Source organism: Alexandromys fortis, unplaced genomic scaffold (genome assembly GCF_014885135.2).
Source record: "Alexandromys fortis isolate MF-2015 unplaced genomic scaffold, M_Fortis_MF-2015_v1.1 scaffold_63, whole genome shotgun sequence".
Lineage (NCBI taxonomy): Eukaryota > Metazoa > Chordata > Mammalia > Rodentia > Cricetidae > Alexandromys > Alexandromys fortis.
Genome location: NW_026067953.1, coordinates 4,676,033 through 4,694,242, shown reverse-complemented (window position 1 = coordinate 4,694,242; position 18,210 = coordinate 4,676,033). Strand labels below are relative to the sequence as shown.

At 42.2% G+C, this 18,210-nt stretch overlaps 1 protein-coding gene across 1 annotated transcript in view; it reads right to left on the bottom strand.

The window, feature by feature from the left end:
* The window catches only part of Ttc8 (tetratricopeptide repeat domain 8), a 59,049-nt gene extending 43,471 nt beyond the window's left edge, over window positions 1-15,578 (bottom strand). The window contains exon 1 of the mRNA XM_050151554.1: window positions 15,344-15,578. Coding sequence (XP_050007511.1) covers window positions 15,344-15,457 — 114 coding nt within the window. The 5' untranslated portion in view covers window positions 15,458-15,578. The remainder of the gene's footprint in view (window positions 1-15,343) is intronic.
* Between the last annotated feature and the right edge of the window lie 2,632 nt (window positions 15,579-18,210).

The following is an 18,210-nucleotide window of genomic DNA, read 5'->3' as shown; positions in this document are numbered from 1 at the left end:
TGTCAGGAGCCATTTCCCCCCTAACAATCATTACAGAGACCATCACTCTAGGGAGTCTGCAGAGAACCTCACACCCATAGTTATGTTCTATTGACAAAACCTGCCCCTCACCCAATTAACTGCTAATCTTAGCGGAACCCGCCTCACATTCCAGCTATCCAGGGAACCAGGTGTGGCCACTTGTGACTTCTGGCCTGTCTGTCTGAATGTAACCGAGCTACGTGACCGGAACCACGCGGCCTGCGAGATCCCGTACCCTGCCCCTCATCCCTTACCATATATAAACTGTAACCCGTCCCTAATAAACGGAGGCCTTGACAAAGTTGCTTGGCCTCGTTCTTCTGTCTTAGCTCATTCCCTTCCAGGTAGCGCCCCTCCGAGACCCTGGAGTAACTGGATTGCGGGTGGGTTACAACCCCTAGACTGAGTAGCCCACCCAACGCAATCCACAGTTTTCCACTCTGAAAGACTGGATCACTAGCATAAGTACCTTGGGTGAAGTTCAAATCACTCTCTTAGATGACGCTGCTAGCGCTGTATCTCACGTGGCAGGGCAAGCATGGAGTAACATTTAAGCTCTCCGGTTTACTACTCTCTGCATCTCTTCTCCTCTTCTCAGACTCAATAGAAAGCCTTCTGGACGAAGAGTTTCACTGGTCGAGTACTATCCTCCATAGCTAGGTCCAAACCAAACCTCTTCTCTTCCAGAGATGCCTTCTGACTCAGTCTCTTGTTTCTTACCCAGTTAGCAGTTCTCTAGAGGTCATCTCTAACCAGCAGCCATGGCAATCTGGCTGCTGTCCCTTCCTCCCTCTCTCCCTCTCCCTTTCTTCCTTCTTCACTGGGACAGCTTTGTCCTCCCTGTTAGAGCTACCAGGTCAGTTAGAAGCAAGCAGAGTGGGACTACTGGATTCAAAATCTCTGCTGCCCATCACAGTTCTGCAGATACTTGTGCCTCTGCCCACAGCCTGGCTCCCTCCTAAGTCTGATTCCTTTTACCACCATGGGTTTTTTTTTCCATCATTCTACTCAATCTTGGCAATTGCTACAAGCCCACGTCACATTGGTTCTACAAGTCTTTTAAATAAAAGCTTTAGAAAAATGAAAGTTTATTTATGCACTAAAGAACAGAACAGCTGGTAGACGCAGCTAAGTTTCTAATACTATGAGCAGATACACAGAGCATTTTCTAATCTTCAGTAGCAAATAAGCAATAGCAACTAAGCTACTCTTTAATGTTTGCAGCTAAACCTTTACCTGAGACACTGGCAAATCGGGAGCTGGTTCCTGGAAAGCATGAAAGGTTGTAAACATTTTAAGACATGCAATTTGTGAAATCAAAAGATCTTAGTGAATACTTATTCAATGAAAGTTTAAATACTGCGTGTGTGCATGTGTAAGGGTATGCATGTGTATGCACAAGGTGGGTTCCTTGCCCCTGAGTGTATGTATGCAGAGGAGAGAGGCTAACTTTGGGGATCTTCCTGATTTGCTCCCCACCTACTTTTTTTGAGACAAGGTCTCTCACTCAACTTAGAGCTCGTAAGTCAGCTAGAGTGGCTGGCCAACAAGCCTTGAGATCCACGTATCTCTGCTCCCCACCCCAGGGCTGGGCTCACCCCCACACACTGCAAGTCTTTCTGCGCACGGTGGCTATCTCAACGCAGGTCCTCATGCTCACAGAGCATGTTCTTCACTCATGACCCAGACTGGAAATAGAAATTGCAATCTTTTTCCAGAAGTACTCTCAAAAACAACATACACAGAAAATTCCTGTTTTTTTTTTTTATCAGTAAGTTCTGCTTATCCAGAGTAAAGAGAAAATGTAGCTCAATTACTTGTTTAAAGAAGTCAATAAAAGGCCCATGACACAGCCCAGTGGGTAAAGGCATTTGCCACCGAGCCTGTGGACCTAAGTTTGATTTAAATCCAGAACCCACATGATGGAAGAACAGAACTGCCTCCCAAAAGTTGTTCTCTGGCTACCACCTAAACTTCACACACACACACACACACACACACACACACACACACACACACACACACTTTAAAAAGCCAATACAAAAGGAAAGTAGAAGTAATAATTTAAAAACAATTATTTCAATAAACCTTATTCATGAAAAATGACTCAATGGGGCTGGAGAGATGGCTCAGAGGTTAAGAGCACTGGCTGCTCTTCCAGAGGTCCTGAGTTCAATTCCCAGCAACCACATGGTGGCTTACAACCATCCGTAAGGAGATCTGGTGCCCTCTTCTGGGCTGCAGGGATACATGCTGGCAGAACACTGCATACATAGTAAATAAATAAATAAATAAATAAATAAATAAATAAATAATTTTTTTAAAAAAAGAAAAATGACTCAATAACTATGAAAATAAGAGTAATTTTAAACTGTACCAAGGAACTATTTTCTTGCCTCCAAAAGCAAGACATTTAGACTTTAATCACTCATGGGGCAGAAGGAAAATCCAGATAATATAAACCTTTGATTCCACATAACCACGATAAGATTAGTGGCCTATAGTAAGAAATTAATTCTAACTACAATGTTCTTGTAGAAATGTTTATAAAGACTACATAGTATATATTATATTAGTGCTGGGTGTTGATAAATGTGGCATCTAAATCTTTTCTTTCCAACTTAAATAGGAAACCATCCGTCAATCAGATCTTACAACAGACATCTACACTTCCGTGTCTAGGCAGCAGCAGCCAAACACGTCATCTATGCCATGCTTTAGTGGAGAAAATGCTAAGAAACAGAAAGATCCTTGCTCTCTCTAATGCTACGATCTGAAAGGAACACTGTCGATATATTACATACATTATCTGCACAAGCAAAGGGCAAGCTGTGGATAGATATATGAATTCTTTGGCATGGTTCATGACAGGGACACGAGAGGAAAAGGCTAAGCCAGGCTGGACAATGAACGCCCCAAAGGACTGAATTTAGAGAGGATCTTACAATGTACTAAATAACCAAACACAAAACAGCAGCTGGAGAGCGCAGAGCAATACAAGTTGGATCTAAAAGCAGCACGAATTTCCTAAGCATGGCTCATACTTCAGCAGTGTGAGACAGAGGGGAGGAGATGGCAGGTCCCGGATACACACCTTCCTATTCTTTCTTGTGTATGTGTGGCAATCTCATTCGGATGTCATAACAACAGTCTACACAAATCAAGAATTACGAATCAAGAAATATCATCCAGAAATAACAAAACAGAGATTGAAAACAGATTTAAAGACAGTAAACAATCCATTCAAGGTCATAGTGCTGACCAATTTAGATGGGTACCTTGACTGAACTAAGAAATACCTAGGGCTTGAAGGAAGCACACCTTTGGGTGAATCTGTGAGAATGTCTCTAGAAAGATTTAGACTAGGAGGGAGGACACATACTAATGAAGGCAGCACCATCATGGGGTGGTACCACTGCCTTGAGGACCAGCGTCCAGCAGCTCAGGGTTTGAGGGAGAGTCACGGAGTCAGCGAATTCATCACTCAGCTTGAATTTTCTATCTGAGGGAGTAAAAATTCTGGGGGGCTGGTGGTGGGATGGGGGGCAAAACTTAACTCTCTGGGGCTGGCAAAAAGGGAAGCACACACAAGCACACACACACACACCCCTCGAACATGGCAGGACTTCACCCAGGGTGCTGATGAACGGCAAGTCTTCCGCAGGTTAGAGAAAGTGAAGAGGAGGTACCGAGCAGGAAAGCCACTGGACAAACACGGGAACTTTTCTAAGGGGCAAAGCTTAGTTCTCTGTTTTAGTCTTCTTTCTGTTGCTTGTTCCACTCTTCTTCTGGTGTTTTCCTTCCGTCTCTCTTGACATCTTCCTCCTAACTTTCCTTCTACAGCTTTCCTGGGGTTTTCCTTCTCTCGTCTCTTTATTTTTTCCCTCCTTATAGCATATATACTGCAGCAAAATCTTTCAAACAGTATAAAAATTACAATGTAATTATATTCTATTTTCAAGTGAATTTCAAATGAATACAAGTAAAACACAGCATGTCTTCCATATCCCTTACATGATTAAATGTTTTACACACTACACATGAAAAACAAATTGTCCCAAGAACCCACATATATTAATGTCCAAGCAACTTGTTATAGATTAACAGAGTGTAAGCAAGCAAGGTATTTTTCTCAGCCAGTTCTTTTGCTGGTAGGCTGCATTTTATGGTTATAAAGAAAGGATAAATTATTTTATTAGTTATCTCAAAAGGTAATCTTTTTTCCCCTGTAGCTTTGGAGCCTGTCCTGGAACTAGCTCTTGTAGACCAGACTGGCCTGGAACTCACAGAGATCCGCCTGTCTCTGCCTCCCGAGTACTGGGATTAAAGGCATGCACCACCACCACCTGGCTCAAAAGGTAATCTTATAAAAAAAATCTTTAAAAAAAAAATATATATATATATATATCTCCAGTCAGCTCTATTTTAAATCCCCAGGGTGGATATCTACTCATCGGCAGTTTTTATACCAGGAAGCTGAGGGCAGAAATGGGCACTAGGAATTAATCATCATCCCATCCTAGCAGGAAAGATACGTCAGCCAGCTTTAGTCAGGCTGCCATTGCTCTTGTTTCTTGACCTCAATGAGTCCTCACTCAACTACTAAAAAGTATGCCTTTAAATTGTTTTCCAAGATTTTTTTTAACCTCAAAGTCATTAACAAAAACATCTTAGCCTAACCTTAAGTCATTGTTTAAGGCTTTGTTTTAGCTATGAAACGCATCTCTCAACATTAAGATTAAAAGAACTTGAGCTAAGAGCTTCTGGGACTCAACTGTTTCTCTTAATCGTTGACCCAAACCACAGTCTATACGGCTCCTCAAGAGAAACTAGCTGTGTGACTTTTCCTTGTTCCTATTTTCTATCCTCTGCAGCCACTGTTTTATCAGGGGTGAGGATAACACTTTAAACAATACAACTTAGGAGGAAACCATCTTTGTAATCCACAGGTAAAAATGCCCAGTAGAACGGGATATTTCCATGAGATAATCACACTACATCAAGGTTCATTCACAACAAGCCAGATCCCAGAGAAAAATGGCAGCGACAAACATGTAAAGGCACCGCAGTAGCAGGAGACATTCTGGGGCTGAAGCCCCTGGGGGCCTTGCCTATCCTGAGAGTCACCCATCAGTGCTTTGCTTCCTAGGGGGCCGATCCCCTGAAGTCAATTGCCACCTGCTGCTCCTCTGACGTGGCCACCAGCAGGATGAGGTCCAAGGCTGATTGCAAGGGGAAAGGGAGAAAGGCAGCTGAGCACTGGCTGTCCTTCCCCTGCTCCCTCTTTAGCGCCACAGCCCATGCATAACCCCTGACAGCATGCCTTCTCTGCTACAGTGCACTGCGCTCCTCCGAACCATGCACGGAAACAAACCCCTGCCTCTAGTTTGGCTACAGCAAAGAGAGGAGTAACTAATACAGTTATACAAATGTTTGTGCGAACCAAGAGCACTTTTGTCAGCTTATTGGAAATTTAAATTTTCTTCAAAGTCAGAAATAATAAGGCATGCCAAAGTAAAAAGTAAAGTTTAGATGGGAGGCTGGATTACATCTCAGTGGTATAAGGTATGTTTATAAGCCTGGATAATAATCTCTAGTACCTCAAAAAGTGAAAAACCAAATTAAGTTTAGAATATCTGGGGGCTGGAGAGATGGCTCAGAGGTTAAGAGCATTGTCTGCTCTTCCAAAGGTCCTGAGTTCAATTCCCAGCAACCACATGGTGGCTCACAGCCATCTGTAATGGGGTCTGGTGCCCTCTTCTGACCTGCCGGCATACACACAGACAGAATATTGTATATATAATAAATAAATATTTTTAAAAAATAAAAAAAGAATATCTGTAAGACAGGGTCAAATTAAATGGGTATGGTGGTTTGAAAAGAAAACGCCCTCCAAAGTGAGAAGCACTATTAGAAGATGTGGCATTACTGGAGTAGGTGTGGACTTGTTGGAGGAAGTGTGTCACTGTGGAAGGGGGCTTTAAGGTCTCATATATGCTAAAGATAACACTCAGTGTCTCAGTTAGCTTCCTGTTGCCTGCGATCAAGATGTAGGACTCTCAAGCTCCAGCACCAAGTCTGCCTTCATGCCACCAGGATGACAATGGACTGAACCTCCGAACTGTAAGCCGCTCAGTTAAACGCTTTCCTTTAAAAAAGTTGCTGAGGTCATGGAGTCTCCACAGCAGCTGAAATCCTCACTGAGACAGTGGGAAAAAGATCAACAACAAAGATCAAAGGCGATTGCAAACAATGTTTGAAAAGGAAGAGCAAACAACTAAAGGAACAGAAATCTCTAACAAAGCTTTTGCCTGGTGTTCCTTATTCTACCAACAGGAGTTAGATTCCTCCAGTGGCCCAAACAGAAGCCACCAACTCAGCCTCACTGGGTTCTGTTTACTGATGAAGGACTTTGTCATCCCTCTATCCTGTTTTTCCATCTATCCCTTGAGGACCTATGTGTAACTGGGCAGGTGAAGAGCAGGTAGGAAAACAAGATGGTCAGAGAAGAAAATGAGAGGCCTAGAGGGTGGGGAGGACAGAGTAGGGGGCCGGTTATGTGGGTGAAAATGTGGATTGAAAACAGAGGCAAGGCCTAAAAGGGTGTGAGACAGAGAACATGTTCATTCCGCAGCCTGTTTCTGGCAGTTCTGGCACCCACCAAGATGCTGCAAACACTCTACAGGGGAATATGCAAAATTAAATAAACTACAACATAATGTGCTAGGTGCTGTAGTTATGGAGTGAACACATTTCAGAGAACTCAGGTGGAGGGGACAGAGGTAAGGCGGAAAACATGGGAAATGAGAAGGATGTCCGAGGAGGGGGAGATTTGTCTGGATCTCTTAAACAACAAGGGTTCAGGAACGATATTCAACATCATCTCACACCCATTCCACTGGACAGATTCTTCACAAATGCCTTCCAGATGACCAACAATCCTCTCAGAAAAACATGAAATAACTGAACCCCGCATGTAAGTATCTCTAGAATAAAAGTGGTCAGAATCAAAATGAAGCTGCTTATGTCGAGGTATAATGAAAAATCAAGCAGTGTGGGTGATCTCATGAGTATATATACCTCCTAACAAGAATAGTCACTAAACACTGCCAGATCTACAGCCTCAAACAACGACCACTAAAATCTTATACAGAAAATTTCTATCTAAACTGTCCATTCAACTTTAAACTTCTTCCACAGTCTCAGTGGTTCAGTGGTTTTGGATTGTCACCATCTTTGAATGCCCTTGTTATTAATCCTGTGGCTGAGGATTATCGTTTCAAAATAACTTACGTAACATTCCTCGTTTTGCCTTTAGCCTGTCCGTGATTTCACATGTGCTCCCCACTGTAATAGCCCTTGTTTATTCCCTAATAAACACTATATTTCTCTGAAGGGTCCTTTCTTTGTAAGTTCGCTTGCTTTATAGAAACAAGAGCTAATATCTTTGGTCGTTAACCACATATTAGTGAAAACCTTCACATAGCTCCTTGGCATATAGGTATAGTACCATTTTCACTAAGAGTGAGATCAAGGTGTGGAGGCAGTGTTTAAGCCTAGACGCCCTGAGCTGAGAGCATTCCCTATGCTAAGTATATGAGATGATATCAAGAGAGGAAAACTGACCACAAGATACGGACAAAGGGCAGGCATGTGTCATGTGAAGGCCCATCAGGAGCACAACCATGAGAGAAAAGCATTTTTCATTTCAATTAAACATTTTAATTTAAGGCTAAATTTTAATTTTAAATTATTTTAATTTAAAATTAGGACAATACTTTAATTAGAAAACACTGCAGCCTTTAACTTGGAGTCTGTCTAAATTATATTTTTTGTGTGATTAAATTCATTCCTCTATATATTTTGGAAATCAGCCCTCTGTCAGATATGATATTGACAAAGATCTTTTCCCATTCTGTAGGCTGCCATTTTGTCCTATTGATGGTGTCCTTTGCCCTACAGACGACTTTTAGTCTCATGGGGTCGCATTTATTAATTGTCAAACTTGGTACCTGAGCTATTAAGGTTTTCTATTCAGGAAGCTGTCTCTTATGCCAATGTGCTCAAGGCTATTTCCCACTTTTCCTTTTATCAAGTTCAGTGTAAATGGATTTATGTTGAGGACTTTGATCCACTTGGACTTGAGTTTTGTGCATGATGATAGATGTGGATCTACTTGCATTCTTCTACATGCTGACATCCAGTTAAAACAGCACCATTTGAAGAAGCTTTTTTCCCCATTGTATAATTTTGTCTTCTTTGCCAAATATCAGGTCAAGAAACTAGAAATCAAAAACCAAATAACCCAATTTAAAAATGGGGTACAGATCTAAACAGAGAATTATCAACAGAGGAATCTTAAATGGTCAAGAAACACTTAAACAAATGCTCAACATCCTTAGCACCCAGGGAAATGCAAATAAAAATGACGCTAAGATGCTATCTTACACCTGTCAGAATGAGTAAGGACAAAAACACAAGTGGCAATTCATGCTGGAGAGTTCAAACTTGCACAGATGCTTTGGAAATCAGTGTTGTGGATTCTCAGAAAACTGGGAATCAGCCTACCTCAAGATCCAGCTATACCACTCTTGGGCATATACCCAAAAGATGCTCAGTCATAACACAAAGACACTTTCTCAACTATGTTCATAACAGCTTTATTCACAATAGTCAGAGCCCCAAAACAACCTAGATGCCCCTTAACCAAAAAATGGATAAGGAAAATGTGGTACATTTACTCAGCTGTTAAAAACAATGACATCATGAAATTTGAAGGCAAATGAACAAACTAGAAAACAAAATCATCCTGAGGGAGGCAACCCAGACCCAGAAAGACCAACAGTATTGATGCCTAGCCCAGTTGTCATCAGAGAGGCTTCATCAGCAGCTGATGGAAACAGATGCAGAGACCTAAAGCCAAATATTAGGCTGAGCTCAAGGAATCCTCCTGAAGAGACAGGGAAGGATCGTACAAACCAGAGGGGTCAAGGTCTTGACAAGAAAACCCACAGAATAAACTAACCTGGGCTCAAAGGAGCTCACAGAGACTGAACTAATAACCAGGGAGTCTGCATGGGACTGACCTAGGCACTCTGTATATATGTGACAGGTGTATAGCTTGTTCTAGTGAGACTCCTAACAGTGGGAGAAGGGGCTGTCTTTGACTCTTTGATGGATTTTGGGACTCTGTTCCTCATATTGTCTTGCCCAGCTGTAATATAAGGGGAAGCACTTAGTTTTACGGCAACTTAATATGCTGTGTTTTGTGGATATCTAAGGAAGGCCTGCTCTTTTCTGACTAGAAATGGAGGAATAGAAGAACTGGGGTGGGTAGAGGGGAGGCAGAGGTTGGGAGGAGAGGAGGGAGGAGAAAGCCCACAAGACTATACAGGGAATGCACAGCTGACAGACCAATAGACAGACCCACAGGAAGTGTGTACATCCACATCCACATGAAATAACCCGTTTTGCAGAGCTGCAAGAACACTTGTCTTTTGGATAAGTCACTGTCATATCTGTGGAAACCTGTGAAGCCATGATTCTTCACTTCAAAATGGAATTCATTCCCAAAACACCTCAGCAGTGTGACTTCTGCAGGGCAACAGAATGACCTGGCTCCATTCCCCCACACCATGAGGCCTTAGAATGACAACATTCATTCTTCGTTCTAACAGTCAAATTTACATAAAGTCAACCCTACAAAATTACCTGCTAATAGACCACATAGAAATTTCTATAGAAGACAGGCACTGAGCAGGAAGGCTGCATGCCCCACCTTTGCTAACAAACAAATCTGGACGTTCCCCAAGCTGGTTATCACCAAAGAGATTAGATGAGGAGACTGGGTGAATCCAGGATTCAGAGATGGTTTGTAACTTTATCTAATGGTTTGGGATGTCAGGTACTTCCCCTTGGATGCTGGTTCTTTCCTGGGTCAGGTCACCTATTCCTGAGTACAGCTTTGTGATTTTGATATGCATATTATCATTGTTCTTACCTATGGAATTTTCCAACTATGTCTGTTAAAACTAGAAACCTCATGGAGATCAGCTCTTACTCTTACTCTTATTCTTTTCCAGCAGTTTGTCTCTGTGACAGATTGAAGTGATGGTCAACTTGACAGATGCACCTAGGAGACACATTTTCTGGACGAGTCTATGAGGGATTTTCCAGATTAAGTAAACTGAGGTAGGAAGACCCATCCTAAATATTGTTGGCACCACTCCACAGGCTGGGGACCTGAGCTGAGTACAAAGAAGGAAGCGGGTTGACAAAGGAGCATTTACTACTTTCAGCTTTCTCAGTAAGAAGCAATGCGATTCGTAGCCTCCTGCTCCCGCCACCATGCGCGCCCCACTGCAGTGGACTGTATCTCCTAAGACTGTAAACCAAGAAAAACACTTCCTCCTTTAAATGGCTTCTTGTCAGGTATTTTGGTCACAGCAACTAGGAAAGTACCTAGCACAGTCTCTTTCCTTCCTCCTGAGGGATGTTTCTCTTATGCTGTTGTTATTCCTTCAGGGAACTGAATCTCCAGATATTTCTGAACACAGCTTCCTAATTATCACCAACACTTACTCTGTCTAATGAGCCTGCCCAGATCTAAAACTGCAGCACTGTCATTCAGAATTTAGTCATAGCAGCAAGGAGAAGCCTGTAAGGCAACAAAGATGGGTGGGTTTCAAAGGCTAGGAGGTCAAGCGACCAAGCAGCCGTGTGGCAATGCAATCTGTATAATCCGGGAGGACAGAAACCCAGGCAACCAAGTATCTGGCATGTACAGATAAAACCAAAGGATGAAGCCTCCATGGCCCCAAAGAGGAAACAAATTAGGTAATTGGACAGAAAGACAAACTGGGGCGGGGGTGGGAGTGAGGGCTGTACCATCAAATCATTGCACTACTCACTCACAGAAGACAACTTGTTTCCTATCTTTCATCTTCCAATCATTTGCCTTCCTCTTTGTAACATCTGTCTGTGTAAGGGGAGACTCAGGGCAGGAGAGGAGAAAGTGAACACACCAAATATTCCCGCCTTCAGAAAGCCACCCCGTTCAAGAACAGAGTGTCTTCTTTTAAACCCCACTGCCTAGCCGAGTTCCATGCTGTACGGAACGTGTTGTTACAGAGGGCCTCCACATTCAGCACTGTCTTGAAGGCCATTAATCTGACCTATGGAACGCAAAGAACAGTAATCAGATTAGGCCACTAATCAGGACGATCAACAGGAGCCTGGGAAGCCAGCCCTCCCTCTAGGTCACACTGCTCTGCCAGGTGGCTTTGTGTCTCCTCCTTTCACATCTAATCACTTTTTGCCACATTTTTAGTCACAATTAAGACAAAAGACAGGGCTCCTCACTGTAATTGGTCAGTTTTTGTTCTAATGGGAGAAAACTATGATAAATGAACCCACTATCTCTCTGGCTTTACTCTTAGGAGACCCAACTTTCATATCCTCCAAGCCTAGGGATCCTGGCTTCTGTCTCTCACTGTTAATCATACAGTTTCTGGGGAAAAGAATTCACAAGCCATGCTCTCCAAGAATGCTTCTCCATTACCAAAACCACATACCTTATATTCACCCCACTCTTGGCCCTTCCGTAGCCAAATAAAACAAGAAACATGTTGTTCCTTGTCTGGATGCTTCTGTGGGAAGCCCAACTGCCCTGACTTATCCTAACTTTGGCTAGAATTAAATATAAATAAAATCTGATGTCCTACTAAAAATGCAAGGCACTAAGGATTCTTGATGGTACTATTTCACAGGTATCCCATGTGAAATGAAAGCAGATGAGAGGAAGCAACTCAGTGGTGGAGCATTTGCCTGGCATGCACAAGGTTCTAGGCTCAATTCCTAGTCCTGTGAGAAGAAAAAAAGAGTCAGATGAAATAGAGACAGGCTTCATCCAATAGGTCCACATATGAAGACATATGTTATATTTTGATGCTCCCTGGCCCAGCTTACAAAGTAAGAAATATCAAATCACTTTACCAAAGCTCCTTCATCTATATGGAATAAAAATAAAGAAATCCAAGGTGAAAAAAATTACTTTTGAAAACAAAAGTTCTTACCTGTATTTGAGGAGAGAGAAAAGCAGGGGCCCAAATGAACCCATTGGCATAGAAGAGAAGCATTTGAATTTCTCTGTCCCACTACGTGTCTGGGAACTACTCCAAAGAAACTCATTCACACCAAAATCAGTTTGATAGCCCAGGAATGGCAATTAAAATAAACCGAAAGGATTCTGAAAGGAGTAAGTTCAAGAAATGCTAGTGTTTTGTCAGGTTGACACAAGCTAGCATCATTTAAGAAGAGAGAACCATGAGAGAGTGTGTGTGGCTTGTGGGCAAACCTCTGGGTCATTTTTTTCCTTTGGGGGGGTGGTGAGAATTAATGACTGATAATTAATGATTGACCCAGATCACTGTGAACACTACTAACTCTAGGGAATCTAAGAAAGTAGGCTGGAAAAGCCATGAGGACGAGCAATCCAGTAAACAGCGATCTCCATGCTCTCTGCTTCAGTTCCTGCCTGGAGTTCCTGCCCAGGTGAGCCAAACAGACCCCTCCCCTCCCCAGGTTGCTTTTGGTCACAGTGCTCTATCACAGCAATGGAATCCCTAACTAAGACATATTTACCCAAACTGAGTATAACTCTTGCTCATATCAACAAATTACAAAGGACAATGCCTCTGTGGTATAAACTATGTATCACATTATGAAGTCTTATCACAAATCCACAAAAAATAGACTGATGTAATCAGCTAGAACCTAATAAGATCTCTCTCCGCGATGATCTTAGCCATGCTAATCACCCAGCGGCGCCTACAGCAGCATTCCCAGTGGGATCCCATGTCTGTTTTCTTTATCATCAACACCATCATCATCATCATCATGAAATCATCATGAAACCACACGTTCACAAAACAATCTCAGACAGGGGGTAAGACATAATGAGATCAATACAAGAGACCAGACTAAGACCCATTTATCTTCTTTAGCTAAAAATATGGGACTGTAAACAAAGCACTTACTTTGTTTTCTCTTTTTTCCTGGAAAAAAAAATCTTTCTTGACCATAATAAAAGCACCACTTCTGTGGCTGTTGGTTTTCCCAAACAGTATCTTCGTCAAACAATGGAGGAAATTTGTCCTCCCCTTTCCCTTCCGGACAAATAAGTTTTATTATTTGGCTAAATCAGAATCAGAACTTTTTACCTCAAGACTAATCAGAGCTTTTAATCCAACCACATAGATGTGTCAAAATCCTACACCAGCTAAAATCTTGGGAGTAGAGAGAAGGCATGTGAGAAAAAATATACTGGGAAAAGTTCAGATGTAGTTTTGAAAAGTTTAGTGGCAACCTAACAGGCTTGCTTTGCTAGCTTTCTGTGTCCTGGATCATGAGATGGGGAAAAATAATTCCAAGCCCTAAAGTAGCTGAGGATTAAATGAGATAGCACAATAAAATTCTCAAAACCAAATCTGTTGTTTTTGTTACCTACTTTACAAGGTTATTTTAGGTATTAGAAAATTATTTACTTTATAGAACTTACGCTTGGGAAATCATAAGTAGTCTATAGATGGTCACTGAAATGAACACAAAGAGTCCTGACACAAAACCTAGCACAATTAAAATTTCAGCTCACAGATGTAGTACTGGATGTCACTATGATCTCTAGCTCATAGGGCCTTACCCATTAATAAGAACACTTTTGCTAACAATATCTACTCCAAATGATAAGAAGTACATTTGCCCTAAGGACAAAAAAAAAAATTCAGTACTCAAGTAAGTTTCTCAATAAGTAAATTTCTAAGTAAATAAAATTTGGCAAAAATCAGCTTTATTTTCTTCTGAACTATTCGGGGCCTTTTGGGCACATCTGAAATCTCTAAGAAGGGCGTGTCTATCTTTCACTGGCATTAATGAGGAAACTTCCAGCCAGCAGCTCTTGGGAATCCTGTTTGTGGAAACCACCCCAACTCAATGGAAACAACACGGAAAGTTCTTGAGACTCTTTGTGCCCAGAACAATGTCTAATACATCAAAACTTCTTAACAAACTTCCCTCGTAACAAAGGTAACAAGATCTGATATTATCTTATTGTTTCCAAACTTTTGTCGGAAATGTCTTTTGCAGCATTTGTAGGACTAACAGGCCAGGAGACACTCTTGGAAAAAGACTTATTTACAGATACACAGTCCTTTACTGAGCATGAGTACCAAGACCAGAAGCTCTCTTAGCATCACCACTGTTGGGCAGGCCAGATGCAATCACTAGGTTACTTCCATCCATTTGCTCAGAGAGTAGCAGAGCCCAGCAACAGCCTTTACACTCGGATCCCTGCTTTTCTAACTCCCCATCTTTCCCTAGCAATGCCAAGGCAATGCCACGAGAGGAAAAGCAGGGGAGTCAGAACTGTATAGGTGCACTCTGCATGTACTTGAAGCACTGCCAAACTGCCACGATTCTACTACTAACCTCTCAGTTTTCTTCCTCTTCCAGGAGCGTTGTACCTCTCCGTTTATTAGTACCCTGTCCGTTTAGTACATACATTACTACACTGTTACTTTCTTTCTAAAGGCAGGTTCTTACCTGCCAGGCCAGCCTTGAACTCTCTACTTAGGGAAGGATTACTTTGAACTTCTGATCCTCTTGCCTCTACCTCCCAAGAACGAGGAGTACACAAGTGCACTCTCACACTGGACTGTTAAACTTCCCTTTAACCAACACTTTTCTCTTAGAGGGATTCTATCTTTCCCTCCTACAAGTATTGTTTCTCCTGCCCAGGTAGTTTCTTTAGAAATAAATATATCCTGTATCTTGTCTCAAGTCAAACTCATGACTCAGAAACAAAAGCTCCTTGACACTTGGACATCGAGGCAAGAAGATCGCATGCTTCATCTGAACCAAAAGACAGCTATGTTTAAAGGGGGCAGCGTCTCAGATCTTTGTTCACATACGTCTTTCCTTTTTAGAAATCAACGAAGTCAAGGGTCTGACCAGTGAATGACCAATGAATTATCAAAGCTCCTCACAAACTTAACAGAGTCCCTTTAAATGTAATTAATTCTGGAAAGGGGGTGCTGTGCTTTACAGCAGGAGCTGTCAAGGCACAGAACTCAGGATCCCCGGATATGTAAAGGCCAGGGACCCGCCATCCAGGACTCCAAAGAGTCTTCTTTGGGTGCCTCTGCGGACCACACAGGTAACTTCGCTTAGGGCCCTCCTCCCAGGGCTACCCTAGGGGACACAGGGATCCCCCAGGGCCCATGGCCATAGCAAGAGAATTCACCGACTGCCTAGGGTCAGCAGGTACCTGGTCATAAGGGGATTTCTCCAGCATCTGCGTGCATAGATCGGCGCAGAGCTGGAACTTCCTGCGCCTAAAATAGCTCCAGGCCCGGAGCAGAGGCTCCATCTCCGAGCCCATGGTGGCCCGGACAACGCTTCAGTGCCCGGGGTCCAGGGCCCAGGGCCCGGAGTAGGGAGGGCGGGGTCCAGGAGCAACGAGCAGGAGGATTCGGGCTCTGCCTGGCAACGCGGCAGGGCCTGGCCTGAAAGGTGTCCACAGCGCGCCTGAAAACAGGGGAAAGAGAAGCCGCCGTGAGCCGGCCTCATCCAGAGAGTTTGCGCAGAATTGGCTGAAAAACAATATGTGCTCTTTTAAAGACAACAGCTTTCATTAATTTTGGAACGCCACCACTCCTTAAAACAAAACAAAACAAAACAAAAACAGGAAGTGACTTAGACAGCTTGTCTGGGGGCCTCCGTGCACACGAGAGAGGCAGTTGCCTAGCAACCGCCCCGCTGCTTCCCCAGTAAATGCAAAAACTACCTAAATTGACCCGGGTTGGGCCCCACTACTTCACTCATTCCTACTGCACTCATATTTCTGACTTTAGAAACATAAATGCGGAAACAGCTTTTCCTCTACCCTAAAAAAAAAAGGCAAAAAAACAAACAAATAAAAAAAAAAGTACTTCCAGTAGTTTTCCGTCTAACCCCGCCTCAGTGTTGAAATTGTAGGAGAGCTGAGAGATTGCTTGATCCAATCCATTCATTTTAGAGATGAGAAACTGAGATGACTCCAAAACGAGAAATTAATTGCCTAAAGTTGCCCGGATTTAGGGAGCTGTATGACGTCAGGGTGTTGATTTTGAATTCTAATTCAAAATTGATAGCATTTCCTCCAAAGTAGATAATTATGGAAAAGGGAATTTGATTTTTCGATTTTGTTTGATCTCTTTTGGTATCAGGGTCTTGCTATGTATCTTTGGCTAGCCCCCAGTTCAGCCTCCCCCGTGCGGAGGTAACAGACATTTGACACACGTTACAACAAAAGAACTTTTGAAACACCATCTTCGGGCACACGTGTCATCTGCCGAACGTTTTTGTGTGCACAATATTTTCCCCCCTGCTGAAGACTGAGTCCAGGTTTTTGGCATGTACTAGGTAAAGAGTCTATCATTGAAATCCTTGAGCTAACTCAGCAGAGCCAGAACGATTTCTTCGGGAGCTGTGTCCTTCCCCCTACAGATTTACAGAGATGGCAAATCTTTCGTGGTAAAGCCAGTTAGACAGAAATGTGGCAAGGAGCCTGGGGGTGGCTTCTTAGATCATCCACTTGCCCCCTTCCTACCATGATGGAAGATGGAAGCGAAAAACCTCCATAGTCAGCGTTTTCTGATAGTGTCCAAATTTCCTTTCGGAGATAGCAATCAATAAAGAGAAATATTTTTGCAGTTTTCTCAACACTAGAGAATGGCGGTGCCGACATTATATTTAAACCAAGTAGCTTTTTCAGATATCAAATTGAAGTATAAATTTCAAAACTAAGGAATGGGTAGTGAATATTTCTTTTCTTTTTCTTTTCTGAGCAATCCTTCTAGAACTTTTTGCGTCTTGGAAGTGAATAATGATGTTTAACACTAGTCCATTTGTATTTCGCTGGGGGTAACTCTAGAGATGTAATTTGTGTAAAGGTCCCAGTAAGGCAGTCCATGTGAAGGTCAAGCATATGTTGGCAATTGACAGATGCAGCAGTTCACAAGGGCCTTTTATTTTCTGATACAAAGTCAGGAGATTCCTATGGAAAACTGACTATAAAATGAGCAGTTTTGTCGCAACTTCTAGACTGTTGTGGTTAAAGGTATGGAACGTTACAGTACATACATATATATTTTAATTTTGTAAGGTTATTTTACTTAGGTGTATGAGTGCCTTGCTCTCATGTTTGTCTGTCCGCCATATTTGTGACTAGTGCTTGCAAAGGCCAGAAGAGGATGCCTGGTTCCTTGAACTGGAGTTATTAAGTGTTGTGAAGTGCCGTGTGGGTGTTGGGATTTGAACCTGGGTTCTCTATAGTAACAAGCGCTCCTAACCTCTGAGTCATCTCCATTCCTATACACATTATTTTTTATTTCAGAATAATTTGAGATTTGCATTTTAAAACATTGTGCAGATAGCACTAAGTTCAATCAATGTGTTCCTACTTGGTTCTTCCCATTGTCAATATCTTACAATATGCTTGTCACAACTAAAGAGCTAACAATACTACGTTATTAACCTAAGGCCATACTTATTATTTATATTTCAGTAACTTTATGTCAATATCACTGGCATTCCAAGTATTCAGAAATTTTTTAACATACATTCTCCTTCAAAATCTTCTTCAAATAGTAGCAAACTGCAAATGAGGAAGCCCTACAAAACTGATCACTTTCCTGAAACTAAAAATCTTCTCAATTTCTACATAGGAGCTATATTACATTAACCTCAAATTGCTGACCATCTGCCAAGATCCATTTCCCTCCCGCAGTCCTCCAGTGAATAACCACTGGAAATGGACTTCAAAAACAAAAAGCATAATTAATAACCATCTCCTTTGATTCTAAATTTGCTTTCTTAACTCTGAATTTCACGGGCAATCACACGTTCACTAAGTTGATCCAACTAGGTGTTCTTAGGAATATTTATGGGGTCTTTCTGATTCAAACCACATCCAGTAGTCTGGACAGCTCTAAATTGAGTACATAAAGAGAGTGAGTTCATTCAATTGTTTTTTCTAGCAGTCTTCTTGTATTTAGCAAGCCATATTCTAAAGTCTAAAATTGAACTAATTTTCAACAATGAAAGTCAGATTAGAACATTGTTGGTATAAATTCTGTTTGTGGAACAACCAGC